At 36.3% G+C, this 16,728-nt stretch overlaps 1 protein-coding gene across 4 annotated transcripts in view; it reads left to right on the top strand.

Annotated features, from left to right (window-relative positions):
- The window catches only part of LOC127857156 (dual specificity protein kinase CLK2-like), a 78,422-nt gene extending 62,611 nt beyond the window's left edge, over nt 1-15,811 (top strand). For 3 of the 4 annotated variants that reach the window (XM_052393558.1, XM_052393555.1, XM_052393559.1), the window contains 5 exons: nt 676-758; nt 1,563-1,642; nt 3,371-3,458; nt 9,212-9,598; nt 13,009-13,156. In XM_052393558.1, coding sequence (XP_052249518.1) covers nt 676-758; nt 1,563-1,642; nt 3,371-3,458; nt 9,212-9,556 — 596 coding nt within the window. In that variant the 3' untranslated portion in view covers nt 9,557-9,598; nt 13,009-13,156. Of the gene's footprint in view, nt 1-675; nt 759-1,562; nt 1,643-3,370; nt 3,459-7,451; nt 7,537-9,211; nt 9,599-13,008 lie in introns of all 4 variants that reach the window. The other variant, XM_052393557.1, reaches the window with a different exon arrangement.
- Nucleotides 15,812-16,728: the final 917 nt, after the last annotated feature.

Here is a 16,728-nt window from a genome sequence, read left to right as displayed (position 1 = left end):
GTAATTCACTACCTCATTCGTTTCATTTTTTAACCACTGATCTGCAATTTGTGCCTATTTGCAAGAGTCTATGACATGATTAGTAACTCAGACTTGATGTCAAGCCAGTTTTCTTCCTACTCACTGTTTGTCATAAGAAATCTACAGATTACCATACCAAAAAAAAAGACTTTTTTGTGATTTGTAGTTAACACAACATTCTAGACTTCTTTGTGTGTCGTAGCTAGACATGATTCATTGGACAGGTTTTTATAGAGAGCAAAATCCTCACAGACATTTACATCACTGATAAGCCCTGACTGACTGAGGCCGCTGTAAACCATACCTTTGTGTATATGTCTGTATGCTATTCCTGGAGGTTGATGTAGATGACTGGGAATTGTTGTTGATATTCCACATCTGTGTATACATGTCCCATTGCTTGCCACACAGAGATCTGTTGGAAAAAGAAAACATCTATTTAAATTTCTGAAGAAGAAACTCTTATATCGTTCTTGAATGCCACTTGACAAAAATTGTATACCCTATATTTGGGTAAATGGTTAATCAGTGTATTTTTATCTCAGCACTTTGATTCAGACCACACTTACTTACTCATGCATTTCAGGCCACAGCATTTTCAATTGGTTCCTTACAAGTACTTTTATCAATAATTTCTTGTGTTTGTATTTTCAGAACTGGGCTGGTCACAGCCATGTGATGTATGGAGTATAGGCTGCATCATGTTTGAACTCTACACTGGCTATACGCTATTCCAGGTATGATATCCACTGCAGGGTCTTCACACTGAACATTTAAAAATTTTAATTCAAATGTCCACCAATGGAAATCAGCACTCAGATGTAACAATCATTCTTATTGGTCAATATTTAAACTAAAACGTTCAACCAGGGGACATCAACATTCAATTGGTACAAACATATTGAAGCCCTTCATTTGAAATTCTTAATCTACCTGTGACCATATTTGCAACTCTTAAAGTCTTTACTAAAATTGTGCTAACTTGTTATGGAGTATTTTCTGGTCAAATATTTAGTTTACAATGCTATTCAAATGGGTTATATAATTAACATGGTCTGTATAAAACCATTTTGATGAGAGAAGACCAATAACAGAGACATTCATGGATCTTACGAGTTGAATGCATTCAAGAAAACAAAGTTTCCATTAATGAGTTCCATGTACACAATTTAACACTTTTTGTCCCCTACCGATTTCACCGGAGGGGACTTATGGTTTGCGCTCTGTGTGTCTGTCTGTGAGTCTGTCTGTCTGTCTGTCACACTTGTCTGGATCCTGCGATAACTTTAAAAGTTCTTCATATTTTTTAATGAAACTTGAAACATGGTCAGATGGCAATATGGAGATTATGCATGTCTTCATTTTGTTCCTACGTCAAGAATTCTGGTTGCTATGGCAACAAATAAAAAAAAATTCTGACAATGGTGGAGCCGGTAGGGGACAAAAATTGCTTGGCAATAGTCTTGTTACACAAGTCATTTGAATGTATGATAAATCTCATTGGACATGTTCCCAATGGCTTATTGTGTGTTTGATTCTAGACTCATGACAATAAAGAGCACCTGGCAATGATGGAGAGAATTCTGGGAAATCTACCCTACAGAATGACAAAGAAAACCAAGTGAGTAGTAGCCTACTAGTGGGTGTGGCTGCAGTAGTGACAATAGTTCTGTTGAAATTATTTCCTTAATCTCATAATAAGAGCACTTGTTGTTGTTTGACATCAGAGGTGATATTGAACGTAATAATGTGTTGCACACATTTGATTTAAAACAACAACAACAAATACATTATTCATACATACAGTGTGATTGAAGTATGTTAGTAAGTCATCACATTTAACGTTATAGCTAGGTGACAGGCAGTGACTGTGAATTGGTACATTCACTGTCTAAATTCTGATTGATTGTTATCACTGGGACAAATACTTGACAACTGAATTTGATCTGCTGATGGACATCCTGGGCAGTTTATTGGCATATTCTTAAAACAGGTTGTACTTACAAATTTGTATTTGCTTTACTGGAATGTTAAAGGATAAAATTAGGTTGATAGAGAATGACGATATGAAATATACTGCCACATGTGTATGAAATAGTCTGTCATTTGGTGTCCATCATTAAAAGATTGATTTGTGTGTCATTGTTAACTAATGTCAGTACTTTCTTTACAGAGTGTATCCTATAGTTGTGATCATGTGCATGACGTGTATTCAGACATTCATGTTGGACATGCAATGTTCATGTCCTTGCAAAGCCAGGTTTTTGTTCCCCAGCACAAAGTGTGTCCTAGTTTTTAAGGGGTTCTTTATGGGTTTTGTATCACTTTATTATTAAAGATGTGTATAAAAACCATAGAATGATGCTCAAATTAAATTTGTATTATTATGCCCCCCTTCGAAGCAGAGTGGGTATATTGTTTTGCTGGATGTTGGTCGGTCGGTCTGTCGTTCTGATAAAAACTCGTCAACAAATCGACCGATTGGCTTGATACTTCACATGTGCATTGGCCTTGGACAGTAGACTGTTGAAATTGGGGTCACTAGGTCAAAGGTCAAGGTCACTGTCACAATAAGTGTGAAAATCGTTTCTGATCAATAACTCATCAACTAAATGACCAATTGGCTTGATACTTTACCTGTGCATTGGCATTGGTCAGTAGATGACCCCTATTGACATTGTGCTCACTAGGTCAAAGGTCACTGTCACAATAAGTGTGAAAAGCGTTTCCAATCAATAACTCATGAATGATGTGACAGATTGGCTTGATGCTTCACATGTGCAATGGCCTTGGACAGTAGATGACCCCTATTGAAATGGGTCACTAGGTCAAAGGTCAAGGTCACTATAAGTGTGAAATTTTTTCCAGTCAATTACTCGTCAACAAATCGACCAATTGGCTTGATACTTCCCATGTGCATTTGACTTGGACAGTAAATGACCCCTATTGAAATTGGGGTCACTAGGTCAAAGGTCATGGTCACTGTCACAAGAAGTGGGTAAATCATTTCTGATCAAAAACTCGTCAAAGAATCGACAGATTGGCTTGATATTGCCCATGTGCATTGGCCTTGGACAGTAGATGACCTCTATAGAAAATTGGGTCACTAGGTCAAAGGTCAAGGTCACTGTCACAATACGTGTTAAATTGTTTCAGATCAAAAACTTGTCAACGAATTGAACGATTGGCTTGATACTTCACATGTGCATTCGCCTTGTTTACTAGATTACTTCTATAAAGAAAATTTTATGTAATCTGGATATGAATTGTTTACTGAAACATTCAATGATGATTTTATAAGCAGCATTTCGTACTTGCTCATTCCAACTTCCATTTTTTCCCCCAAAAGAACAAATTATTTCTGGCACGGTCGTCTAGAGTGGGATCCCACAACCTCATCGGGGCGATATGTTCGCGAGAATTGTCGCCCTCTGTATGTAAGTATGGCTGCCCCATCATTGGTGCCACATTTCTTGAAGAGCCCGGAATTGTGTCCCGTTCTGAGATGAGATGATTGAGTGCTCTGCTATTGCGGCAAATGAAAACAATGATTTAATGACAGGCACTTCATTTATTTTTTTCATGTATATATATTTTTTTTATTACACAAAAAAGTATTGTATCAAATATGATAACTATTTTTAATGTTATTGTTTTTCTGAGACCAACATTTTTTTTGATCAACAGAATGGGTTTACGATATGTCAAAGTTCAAATGACTACCACTTTATCATAAATCTATGTTTGGATCTAATTTCTTTTTGCTAAAGCTTGAAAACTTTCTTTTTTCCTGGCTGCAGGTGTATATGTCAGCTGGACTAAGATATATTTTACACATTGCTGAATCTGATGCTGTAGGTTCATGCCACTTTTGAATTGTGCTTTTAAAAAGGAAAAAAAGAAAGGAAATGCACCGATGGAAAGATTATGCTTTGTAGTGCCTTCTTCATTTGGAAGACATTACTACTGAAAAGGACCTGTAGGATGAAGACTTTGTTATCATTTGCCCAATTGCTAAGTGTTTATTTCCAGAGTTTTGCCTGCAGATTTGTTCATGTTTTTGTATTGTGTGTCATGTACCATCAATGAATAGCCATGTTGTTGTTTGTGTGTTGATTGATGTCTTGGATGTGTTACTTTTGAGCTATTTATGACTTGTAGTGCGTTTATTCCTTATTTGGCAGCTGTGTAGTTTCACATGACTTTACGACTAAAGAAAGTGTGGATGTTTAAAATTATTTATACATATTTATTACAAAATCATCAAAAGTTTGTTTTTGAGTCTGCAATGTTTTATATTGATTACAATGTTGTGCAAATTGCAAGAGCAATATTTTAGGGGGGAGACTAAATTTCAGTTATTTAATTGTTTAATTGTTTACCTTTATACAATAATTCAAATGCAAAAATGGCGTTCAGGTCATGTTTAAGGCTATATACCAGTGAATGGCCGTGTACACTGTGGCTGTGTAGTGCAGTGTAACTGTATGGAGCCCCATCTGTGCTACACATGTGTACCCATACACCTCGTATCCCTCGTAGAAGATCACAGGCAACTTGGATATACCTTTGTTTCACAATTACATTCAAAATGTGTATGCTACTGCTGAATTTCAACCATTGGAGTGCACCTATGGAAACAAAAGTTAATTAGATAACCAAATAAGTAATGTACATGAATAAACTGCGTTACAAACACCCAGTTTATGAAGATGGGGCGATATTGAATTATTAACACACAATATTTCGAAGTTTTTGTGTACCTGTTGAAATTAAAACCATTTAAGATATGCTGCTGTCAAAGTGGCATATATAAAGAGAGATATAACAGAGCAGAATGCATGAATAACAAAATCAGCTAACAATTATATTTTACTATAGATTCAAATACAAAGACAATGACATGAAATCATTGGTCTAGTGGTCCAAGTTGTCTGACTGATCTAAATGGTACACTTGTCTTACATTGTCCGTGATTTGATATGGCCATGTTATGAGACGCATTGTTAACGTGTTTTTATATCATATGCCGCCAGACTGTTCCGGACTTCCAGACCAGCCTCGTAGGATTTCCTTACTGAGACCATGAAACCTTGTCTCACTTTATTGCGGACAACATAGCTCCTGCCCATACTGTGTGAATGGACAGGACAACGTAGCTCCTGCCCATACTGTGTGAATGGACAGGACAACCTAGCTCCTGACCATTCTGTGTGAATGGACAGGACAACGTAGCTCCTGACCATACTGTGTGAATGGACAGGACAACGTAGCTCCTGAACATACTGTGTGAATGGACAGGACAACGTAGCTCCTGACCATACTGTGTGAATGGACAGGACAACGTAGCTCCTGACCATACTGTGTGAATGGACAGGACAACGTAGCTCCTGACAATACTGTGAATGGACAGGACAACGTAGCTCCTGACCATACTGTGTGAATGGACAGGACAACATAGCTCCTGACCATACTGTGTGAATGGACAGGACAACGTAGCTCCTGACCATACTGTGTGAATGGACAGGACAATGAAGCTCCTGACCATACTGTGTGAATGGACAGGACAACATAGCTCCTGGCCATACTGTGTGAATGGACAGGACAACATAGCTCCTGACCATACTGTGTGAATGGACAGGACAACATAGCTCCTGACCATACTGTGTGAATGGACAGGACAATGAAGCTCCTGACCATACTGTGTGAATGGACAGGACAACATAGCTCCTGACCATACTGTGTGAATGGACAGGACAACGTAGCTCCTGACCATACTGTGTGAATGGACAGGACAACGTAGCTCCTGACCATACTGTGTGAATGGACAGGACAACATAGCTCCTGACCATACTGTATGAATGGACAGGACAATGAAGCTCCTGACCATACTGTGTGAATGGACAGGACAATGTAGCTCCTGACCATACTGTGTGAATGGACAGGACAACGTAGCTCCTGACCATACTGTGTGAATGGACAGGACAACGTAGCTCCTGACCATACTGTGTGAATGGACAGGACAACGTAGCTCCTACCCATACTGTGTGAATGGACAGGACAATGTAGCTCCTGCCCATACTGTGTAAATTAACAGGACAACGTAGCTCCTGACCATACTGTGTGAATGGACAGGACAACATAGCTCCTGACCATACTGTGTGAATGGACAGGCTGTGAACGAATGTGCAGTCTGATCTTGAGCTACGCTGGAAGCATATGGTAGAAGACATATTTTTGCATGACATGGCTTTTATAATGTAATGCAGAGTGTACCATTATAATTTGAGTGCAGAAACATAATTTCTTTACTGATTACTGACTTATTATTATATATCATCACATTTCAGGTAGTTCCTACGCACAATTTATAATGTTAAGTTTTATGGAACAATGATATAATTCAGTAGAAACTGAATAAATAGAAAACACGGCAGGTGCTGGGAATGGGAACGTTTATCCAGTTCAGTCGGAAAACAAAAATAGGGCTCGAAAAAGCTCACCTTATTTCCATGAGACTCATTTGATGAACTGTTTCCATACCTACACCAAGTGGTGAATTCTTTATAATCTGTTTGAAAAATGTTTCTGCATTCAGTTTGTTTCCCATTTGGTTAGATTGCCTTTCATATGCAGAGGTATTTAAGGCGATGGCACAATCATATAATTATGTTTGTTTGATGTTTATTCTGCCTCAGTTTGATTAACCGCATATATATTAACAGGTGGACATTTAGTTTAGAATTCTTTCTGCAAAATGTTGAAACAGATTTAGCACTTGATATTAAAATGCTGGTACATGAATATTTATTTATTTATATGGACCGTGCTTTGTCAAAAGGGTGTTTAATGCATGTGTGCAGCTCATATATAAAAGCTATTAAGAAAATTAGAACAGTCAGTTAGTTAGAATTCTGCTTGCAATTCAGTGTAAACTGTTCAACATTTTGTGAAAGAAATCTATTCTTGTTCAACCATAGTTTCCGTTGGCGTGATGCTCTGAGACCCAATGCTAAATGTGTCCATTTGGAAACCAAATTTACATTTCAATACTCTTTTTGATAAAGTAACAAAATGTTCAAAGTTCTTTATTCAATTTTGTTCTAAATTCTTTCAATTTTGTTGTAACATAACAGTGTATAAAACACATAAATTAATGATGGTGGGCTTAGTTTATAGACCCTTCTTCTTAATGGATCATAGAATTGACTTTACTTATCCAATAACTCATTTTCAAGTAGAACACTTATTTACTTTTGGTATAGAAAAAGACATTTCCAAGCAGACCATTGAGTGCATGGGATTCTCACTGCATGCTTAGTTGACACACCAGCCACTGTTCTGCATGATTCTGCCCCATAATCTATTGTGAAGCATGGTTGTTGATGTGGCTTTCTGTTATTTTTATCTCCCGTCTCCTGCGGCTACAGGAAGCAGCGATATTTCTCGAGTTCAGGCAAGGTGCGAGACGCCGACCGCAACTGGTATGTGAGGGACAACTGCAAACCCCTGTCGGTAAGTACTGAACCCTGCTGCCCCCCAGGTAGTGTGTAAGCCAGGGGAGGTCACTGCACCCTAGACAAGGGAGGTCACTGAAGTTAATTGTATGATGGTGTATAAACAAAAGTTTTAGGTTACATACACCCATGGGAAAGACAAAAAATCTTACAGGACATTAGGTCTGAAATCTTTTGAATTTACCAGACCTCACCAACTTTTACTGGACCTTGTTATTTTTACCAAACAATAAAAAATACATCTTATATGTTAATTTTTTTATTATGGCGTTCGAGTTGTTAAACAATTCTAAATACAACAAATACAACTAAATGTAAACCTGTTCTTTTAAAGCATGCTGTAAAACTTTTGAATTGAAAAAAACAAACCAGTCTGTATATTTTTTACATATTCCTAGTTTCATTTTTAACCAAACCAACATTTTGCATATATATTTTTTGTGTCGAACACGAGGGCCGACAGTTATCGGAATATAACAAGACTTAGCCTATTTTATTGGAAATGTCCCCGGTCCAAAGTCTTTTTCATGGGTCGGGTTACATATAGCCGATTTATTACAATTAACCGTTTACTGCTCGGATATGCATTGCTTTTTACTCGTTTGTAGTCCTTTAGCAAATCAAATTAAATTAAAGAAGTTTTTTAATAGGTTCAAAAGTTAAAGGCTTCATTTCCAACCCTAAGATACTGTTGAGCAGCAAACATCATAAAACCTGAACCTGTGTTACTTGCAGGCATTTCTGGTTTTATGACAGGTGCATATAGCCATTTTCTCTTTGCATCTGAACATGTAAGGGTTAACTTGTTACATATATTAGTAGCTGTTCAAGTGTGGCTACTTGCTCACCTCTCAATTTGCAATAAATGACCAAAGGTTTACAGTTATATTAGCTCATTCTTCTTCAGAGTCTAATAACTCTTGCTTTGTCAGTGGTAACTGTAAAACTTTCTCCTTAATAGTTGCCTACTAATAACATTCATATTATACAAATTTACCTACAAACCACGGAGTGATTATCAACAATAAAAGCGTTCAAGGTCCCTCATAAAGGGACAATGCCAGTAGTCAGCCTTTTTTTGACTGCATTTCTATGTGCACTCTTGTATTTTGTTGTTCTGGTGGCACTGTCTTATGTTGTTGTGTACTCTGCATGGTTGGCTGGTGTCTAGTACAGGCATGTTGGCATCTAGTGGCTGGTTTTTAGAGAAACTTGATTGTGGTGGCAACCATGAGCATCGTCCATACTGTTGTGGCATCTTGTAGTTAACTAGTCCATACCATGTCTCATTATTATTAAACTATAATTATTTAGCAAAACTGAATGTAAAATTTAAATTGTGTTCACAAATCAGCTGTTTTGAAGTTACAAATAAACATAAAACTTAAATAAGATCTTACTCTTATTTCTGAAAAAAAAAGTTTCAACAGGCATGAATTACAATATGTTTATATATAAAGCATGGTTTTCAAATGCTTAGCTTCAATGCTTTTATTTTTCCAATTCCATATATATTTAGTTCTGACAATTACAAAATAAGTACATTTAAACCCTATTAAAAAAAGTTCTTTACCTTTTTAGTGACTTACCTTAAAAAGTTGACACAAACCTGTTCTATTAGCCAGATTTCAGAGAGTTAACAGCGAGACTGCACATGGCACTGTTATTTTCAGCACTATCTTAAGGACAAGGGCCCAGAGCACTTGCTTCTCTTTGATTTAATTGAAAAAATGTTGGACTATGACCCGAGCACACGCGTGAACCTGCGTGAAGCGAAGCGTCACCAGTTCTTCCAGTCGCTTCACAACAAGGCAGAAGATGAAGCGGAGGAAGCTGCAAGGGCAGAAAGGGCAAAGGTCGCTGTCGCCATGGTCAATGGTGACCCGAAATTGCTTGACGTTGGCGACAAGCCCAACAATCCAATTGTGATCGACGAAAGTTCTTGTGATTCCGACAAACAGGATTCCTCCACTCGCTCTTCAGTCTCCTCTTCTAAAGGACCCAATGGCGACTTGTAACCTAAAGATACTAATCAGGCAAAAGATAATTTTCACGAAAAGGTGAATGAGTATAAATGGATTGCTACCCTGTATTACTTTGGATAGCTTCTGTTCAGTTCTCCTTTATTTATGTTGTAGTCATTCCTTATAACTTTCCCCGAGTTATTCAAGGCTTAATTGGCTATATCTTTCTACTAATTTTCTACTTTCTTTTTGCGCTGTGTTATATGTTAAGATTAACAATCTTCGCAGGACAACCTTGTAATTCTGTGAAAGTAATGTTAAAGTTTCAAATTAAATGCCTGAAACATTAAACAAAGAAAGAGTATTTTCAAAAAGCAATTAAAAAGACAACAAATTTATGTTTTGAAAATATTAACAAAAAAAGATGGTCAACTAATATTTAATAAACGTAATAGAAGTAAACATTGAATAATCACACAAGTCGTCCTTCTTTCACAGAATATGGCAAGCTGATGGGTGAAGAATAAGTAGGCAGTTTGTTCATTGTGCATGGCTAAGCATGCAAATCTTATATTCAATAAAATATTGTTAACTCTTTTGCAACTGGATTTCCAAAATACATTATTCCGCTTTCATATGGATGATGCTTTGCATTCTTATGGCATGTCAAGGGTAAAGATCTTGCATATGCTGCTTTTATCGAGACAGTTTCGTGCGCTGTGGAGTCGATCATGTTGAAACGGAGATTATTGTAATTTAACAAATAGGAAGGTACTGGTATGTTCTCTTTATGCTGGGTATTAATTGGTGTATCACAGCCATTATGAAATGTATGAGGAATCCTGTGTTGTTGGCTTTAAGTGAAGTCAGTGTGTGACATGATGGCATTGACATGCTTCTTGAAATGTGGGATCTGAACACAAGCACAGGCAGTTTGCTAAGGAAGAATGACGTAATATCACATGGTTTGGAAATTGTGTAATTCTTTTGTTCTAATGATCTTGTCCGAGGCAATCGGTACATAGCATTACACAATGAAACAGAGATAAGTATTCCATAATCATATCTATAGAAACCAGTACAAATAAAATGTTTTCACATAAATAAATATCATTAATTTATATTCAGAAATTAATATGTTTTATTGATAAAAATTGGGTAATAAAATGTTCCATATGAGGTGTTGGAAGTGACTCACGTGGACTATTTGCATCTTTTGCTCATTTATAGCTCACTTGAACAAAAAGGTGCTCATGGTTAGCTTTTGTGATCAACTTTTTTCCATCTTCGTTGTCTGTTGTGCGTCGTCAACATTTGCATGGTTAACACGCTAGAGGCCATATTTATTGTCCGATCTTCATGAAACTTTGTCAGAAGATACTTCAAAATGATATCTTGGACGAGATTGAAAATAGTTCCAGTTGGTTGAAAAACATGGTGAAGTCTCAGGTGAGCAACCGTAGACCTGTGACCCACTTGTTTATAACCAGGGTGCGTTGGTTTAAAGTTTCAACAAAATTATATTGGCTCTTGCACATTTGCTAACACTGGCTACTGAGTATAACCAAAGTGCTTGTAATTTTGAGCTGCTGAAGTTTTCAACGTTTTACTATTTCTGGCATACATTGCTATCTCCAGCTGTTCTACTGGCTGCAATAGGGCTGTTGGCTATTCTTGTTGATTGTTATCCCACGCCATAGGCGGAGGGATATTGATTTGGTGTTGTCTGTCCGTCCGTCCGTCTTTCAGTCCGTCCTTCCGTCCGTCATGCACTTTTGTGTCCGGAGCCATATCTTGGAAGTGTTTTGGCGGATTTCAATGAAACTTGGTATGAGTATATATATGGATAAGAGGATGATGCACACCTAATGGCATTGTACACCATCTGTTAATAACAGAGTTATGGCCCTTTGTATCTTGGAAAAATGCTTTTTTGTGTCCGGAGCCATATCTTGGAAGTGCTTTGACGGATTTCAATGAAACTTGGTATGAGTATACATGTAAATATGGATAAGAGGATGATGCACCCCAAATGGCATTGTACACCATTGGATAATAAAGGAGTTATGGCCCTTTGTATCTTGAAAAAATGCTTTTTTGAGTGTCAAATATAACACTTTTGTGTCCAGAAGCATATTGGCGGGGGATATCAATTCAACGAATTTGCTTGTTGGTCTCGTGTCTGATGCTTGTAGGCTCTCAGGGAACATACTGCAGAAATTTGCTTGTTGGTCTCGTGTCTGATGCTTGTAGGCTCTCAGGGAACATACTGCAGAAAAAAGAAAATGGTGCACTTGTAGGCTCTCAGGGAATTAAACTGTCTTTGTGCTCTATGACTTACATGGCTGGTTTTTGCTCTATGACTTACAAGGCTGGGAGTGGTTTTAATATAACTTTCTTCCCATGACGAGACGGTGTTTGACATACAACCCAAATGCTGCTCAGTGAAAGGTCGAAGTCACAATTAAAGATTAAAGTTTTATCATTAATTTCTGTTGACATTCTTAAACTTGTTAATAATGCCTTGAATGATTTTAGTGTATGTGGACTATTATACCCCATGACCAGACAAGGTGCCACATTCTTACCCATGATCCTTAGTCAGTCTAAGGTCAAGGTCACCATTTAAGGTGAAAGGTCATGAGCGTGTGTTTACCCTACAGGGCTGTACTTCAGGATGATATGCCACAGTCACGATGAGCCTTGTTTAGTTGAGAAAATTTCAGATAAAGCTTTTGTGGATTTCAGAATCAGCTAATTAATTAACAATAAGTTATTAAGTACAGTCTGAATCTGAAATATGAACATGTCAATCTGTTATTGGGCATGTGTAATTTTAGTAAATAAGTGAACTGCAAGGGGTTTCAGAGCTTTTAGTAAAGTGAAGTATTAAAAGCTTACCGTCTGTATTGTCCGTGTCCACTAAAGATATAATTTGTTGATAGATATTTCTGTTTTACCATCATGTGGTGAAATTCTCATCTTGAGTATTGTATTGCGGTATTTTAAGTGTGAAATAATGAGTAATGGTACTTGTGGCAATACTAAATTGATTAAAACAATTATTTAATTTTATGACAATACATCGCTAATTTGGCAAATATCTTCCAGCTCTAATGAACACTTGACTGAAAACATGTCAGAGTGAATGTTATACTCAGTCTTAATAATAAAATATGTTATTGAAAAGCATTATTATTCTTGAAAAGAGCCACAGGTGCTTATGAAGTACTATTAATGTTCTTTGATCATGTACTGATTTGACAGCAACTACAGTAGAAATTCCATTAAAATATCATTGAGGGTAATGAATAATATTTTGTTCAGGTTTTCATTGTTATATTTGTAGGCTCTCCCAGTTTAAATGGAAAAACTATGCCTTTACAAAAGGGAATTAGTGTATATTTTTGCATTCCACATAAAATTCTTATTAATAATCCGTATGTAACCTCTTATTCCCTGGATGACTTTAACGGTTGTGTGTAACCTCTAATTCTCCCTTCCAGCGGTACCTCAAAGACCCGAATAACAGCGACCACCAAGAGCTGTTTGACCTCATAGACAAGATGTTGACGTATGAGCCCAGCGACAGGATTACTCTACGGCAGGCACAACGACACCCCTTCCTTGCCCAGTTCTACACGTCGTCACGTGACAGGTCACATCTCCTTGACGACCTGTCTGGGGCGGCCAATGAACGGCCTCCGTCCAACGGGTACCGCTGACGTGGCGTTAGCTCAGCTTTCTTCTCCAGGGCTGGTTACTCAATACTTTTACAGCAAGTTAAGAAAACAGCGGTTTAATGTTGGATCAAGTCATATGTGACTTAATTCATAACCCATAAATATATGAGTTACATGTAAACAAATTCGTTTTGCTCAAATATTTAGAAAATGTTTAAAACAAAATTCTTTTAAAATTATTATTACTTGGGTCTGAAGTTAGCAGACTATTACATTAATTTGCTGTTAAAGTTTTAAGCAACCGAGCCCAGCTTATCTTTTATGGCTTGTTATATATGGCACTGTAAATTGTAGATAATTGGCTACCTTAGCAATATTTTGGCTTACCATTTGAGCCGCCCTCTGGGAAAACAGGGCTTAATGCATGTGCTTACAGTGTAGTCCTAGATAAGCAAATGCAGTCTGCACAAGCCAAGCAGGGTACACACTAAATGCACATGCATTAAGCCCCATATACACAAAGCATGCCATTAAAACAGAAGCAGACATGTCCTTCTGACACACATGGTTATATAAGCTGTAGACATTTCCAGTTGATGCTTATTTGGAAGAATGAATAGTTTATGTCCGCATGTTCCATAGCTGGAATGTGACGTCAGCTATTGTACTGTTCTCATTTCGATACATCTCTACATGTTAGAATTAATGGCTTACTTGCTAATTTCAAAACTGTGAGTGTTTTGTTACAAGTAATGTTTTAAAAAGTAATTTATATTTATTTCTATCAAGATAATGCTGCATATGTATTAAATTTACAACAGATGTCTAAAATTTTATTCCAGAAACAATATTATGAAAATAAGTTGCATTTACATGAATGCTGTTCTAGCATCATATCTAACTTAACATGCAAATAAAAGAACTAGGAAATGTACACCTATGAGTTTGTCAATATATTTTATGCTCACTTCGAATGGAGTAACACATGTATTCACAATTCATTGCCGTATCACTGGTTGACGGCATTTTGACATTGTAAACGGTTTTATTTACCATGTTTGTAAGAACAATATGGTTCTATAAGGAAAGTGAAATGTGATTGCATAAACTAATGTAATGATTATGATGTCTTTATCAGTTTAATATTGCATGATGATAATTTAGAGGAAATTAAATCTTACAATTAATGCATTGTCATAAAAAAGCACATGGAGTTGTTAATTTGGAACTGCATTTTGGTACCTTAAGAATAACATTGATATTTGCATATAATTTGTATTTGTGATTAACAAATGGAATAGATGTTTTTGCCATATTGTAGGTTGTGAAAGAAAGATAAACTTTTATTAAAGTTTTATGTTCCCATTCAGCCTTTTATGTTTCGTGTTGATTGTAATATTCACAGCTGTTCATGTGAACTAACTTCTCACATAGAGGTAATTTATTTAATATATACAAGAGTTATGTTTTAACAGGATATGAACAGATACAAACTGTTATTTTTTATTGTCAATTGTGTAAGATCATGATAGGCATGCAAACATAGTTTCAAAGCCTTTCCTTCATACTTACAAAGTTAAATAATTCTGCAGCATGAAAATAATAAACTAGAGCTTTTAATTTTTACCACAGATTATCTTGTGTGAACAGTTATGGTAGTCACATGTTAAGAATTTCAAATGGTGCTCGTATGCATACGGCTGTCGTCAATCATTTATATATGAATTCAGATGTATGAATATGTAAATACAAGCCCTTGTAGATAGTTTTTATCTACTTTTAATTGTCTGTGTGCTCTAGTCTAACGAGTTTAGCCAATGTACACGACCCATTTATGAAATATAGTTTTGGCAGAACGCATAGTTCTAATGCTTCATAATGGTTTGAATTGATCTTTTTTTTCTGTAACATTCAAATTTAATAATTAAAACACGAGTTCAGAAAAGCTTTTTTTCTTTTTTTACTCACTTGCTTGATGATTTATGTTTGAAGCTGCTCACAGTCTCAATGATGTACAACAGCTTTAACCTTGAGATAGTGTACATATCTGTTCAATCTGTAGACAAAGGTGTATATATGTACATTAATTGTGTATGTATAAATTATGGTGTGAAATGATGACTCAATCAAATCAGATGAAACATTTGCAAGTCATTGTGTTTGGGTTTATATGGCATTCAGGTTTCTGTTAGGTAAGATTTAAGATATCACTGAAATTCAAGAATCGTGCATATGCCGTGTTCAATAAGTGTGTTTTCAGAGAAATTATATTTTGATCACGTACACATTGCGGCAAGTTGAATGCACTTGTGTCTGCTGTACAGGTGGTTGTTGAATGAATGTTCCATTATGTCCCCTGTCCTATTCATGTGTTAATATGCATGGTGATGTTCAGCCTTAAAAATGGTGTATATAGTCAACACTATATATATATTACTTATGTGTTGTTGCAATCCTTTGTCAAAATTCATACAAGTAACATGTTTGATAAGTATTGGACATTCTCCTTTCTTGTAATGAATTGTTGATAGTGAAAATTTCTTATCGTAATGTTTGACACAGGTTTTGTGTTTTTTTGCATTGTGTTTTCAGTACTAGATTGATCATTAAAATGCAGAGTAATTTACTGTAGCTTTGTGTTCTAATTCACCAATGATGAGAAAGTTATAATAAAAATGTATATATATATATATATATATTAGGGTGAAATAATCACACATATAGCGGTGCAAAATTACAGTGGAAATACCATGAAGATTGACAGTAAAATAGTACAGAGAGTTAAACTGTCATCTGCACAAATGTTCACAGAAAAAACAACCGCAATATATATATATTATATTTATTTGACTGCCGATAATCAGTTGACAATCAGAACAATGTGAGAAATGTACAAAAATGGAAACAAGCGGGCAAGTGCAAGCGTGCACACCTATCTACGTGAACTGAGGCTTAGCCTGTAAAGGCCATGGGCAAACACAGTTACTCACAGTCTGTTCAGGTGTTATGCTGTTTGCTGCTCATCAGTATCTAATGGTTGGCAATTTGAATCCAGTAAGAAAGGTCTTCCAATCAAATTTATCGTTAGGAACTACATATGTGTCAAAATATGTATGTAAGTGGTAAAGGCTTAAAGAAGTCTGAGCATAGGTACTCTCCCCACAGTTAAAATCACAAATTACTTTTTATCTATAAATGAGATATTTCTTATCTGAGAAGTCCTTGATATGTAGCTTGATTATTTAAACGCAACACTGTTACAGCTTGTCTTTATATTTTTACTTAAGATAAGCCAATCACTGACGAATCCCATTGCAAGTTGTAAGGCAAATCCAAATTGTCTGGAAATTTATATCTATTGCATGTACTGATACAACACAAACAAAGCCAATGAACATAAAGTCTTGATTTTAACATGATAATTTTGAGACAAACAAGAGATGTGTTTGTCAGAAACACAATGCTCCCTATTGCGCCCCTTTGATATAAAATTTCAATACATAAGGCAGGTTTAGAAATTATCTCCCTTTTAAAGCTTATTAC

This window comes from Dreissena polymorpha, chromosome 14 (genome assembly GCF_020536995.1).
Source record: "Dreissena polymorpha isolate Duluth1 chromosome 14, UMN_Dpol_1.0, whole genome shotgun sequence".
In the NCBI taxonomy this organism is placed as follows: domain Eukaryota; kingdom Metazoa; phylum Mollusca; class Bivalvia; order Myida; family Dreissenidae; genus Dreissena; species Dreissena polymorpha.
Note: the sequence above shows the minus strand (reverse complement) of the source record. Positions and strands in the feature narration are given on the sequence as shown.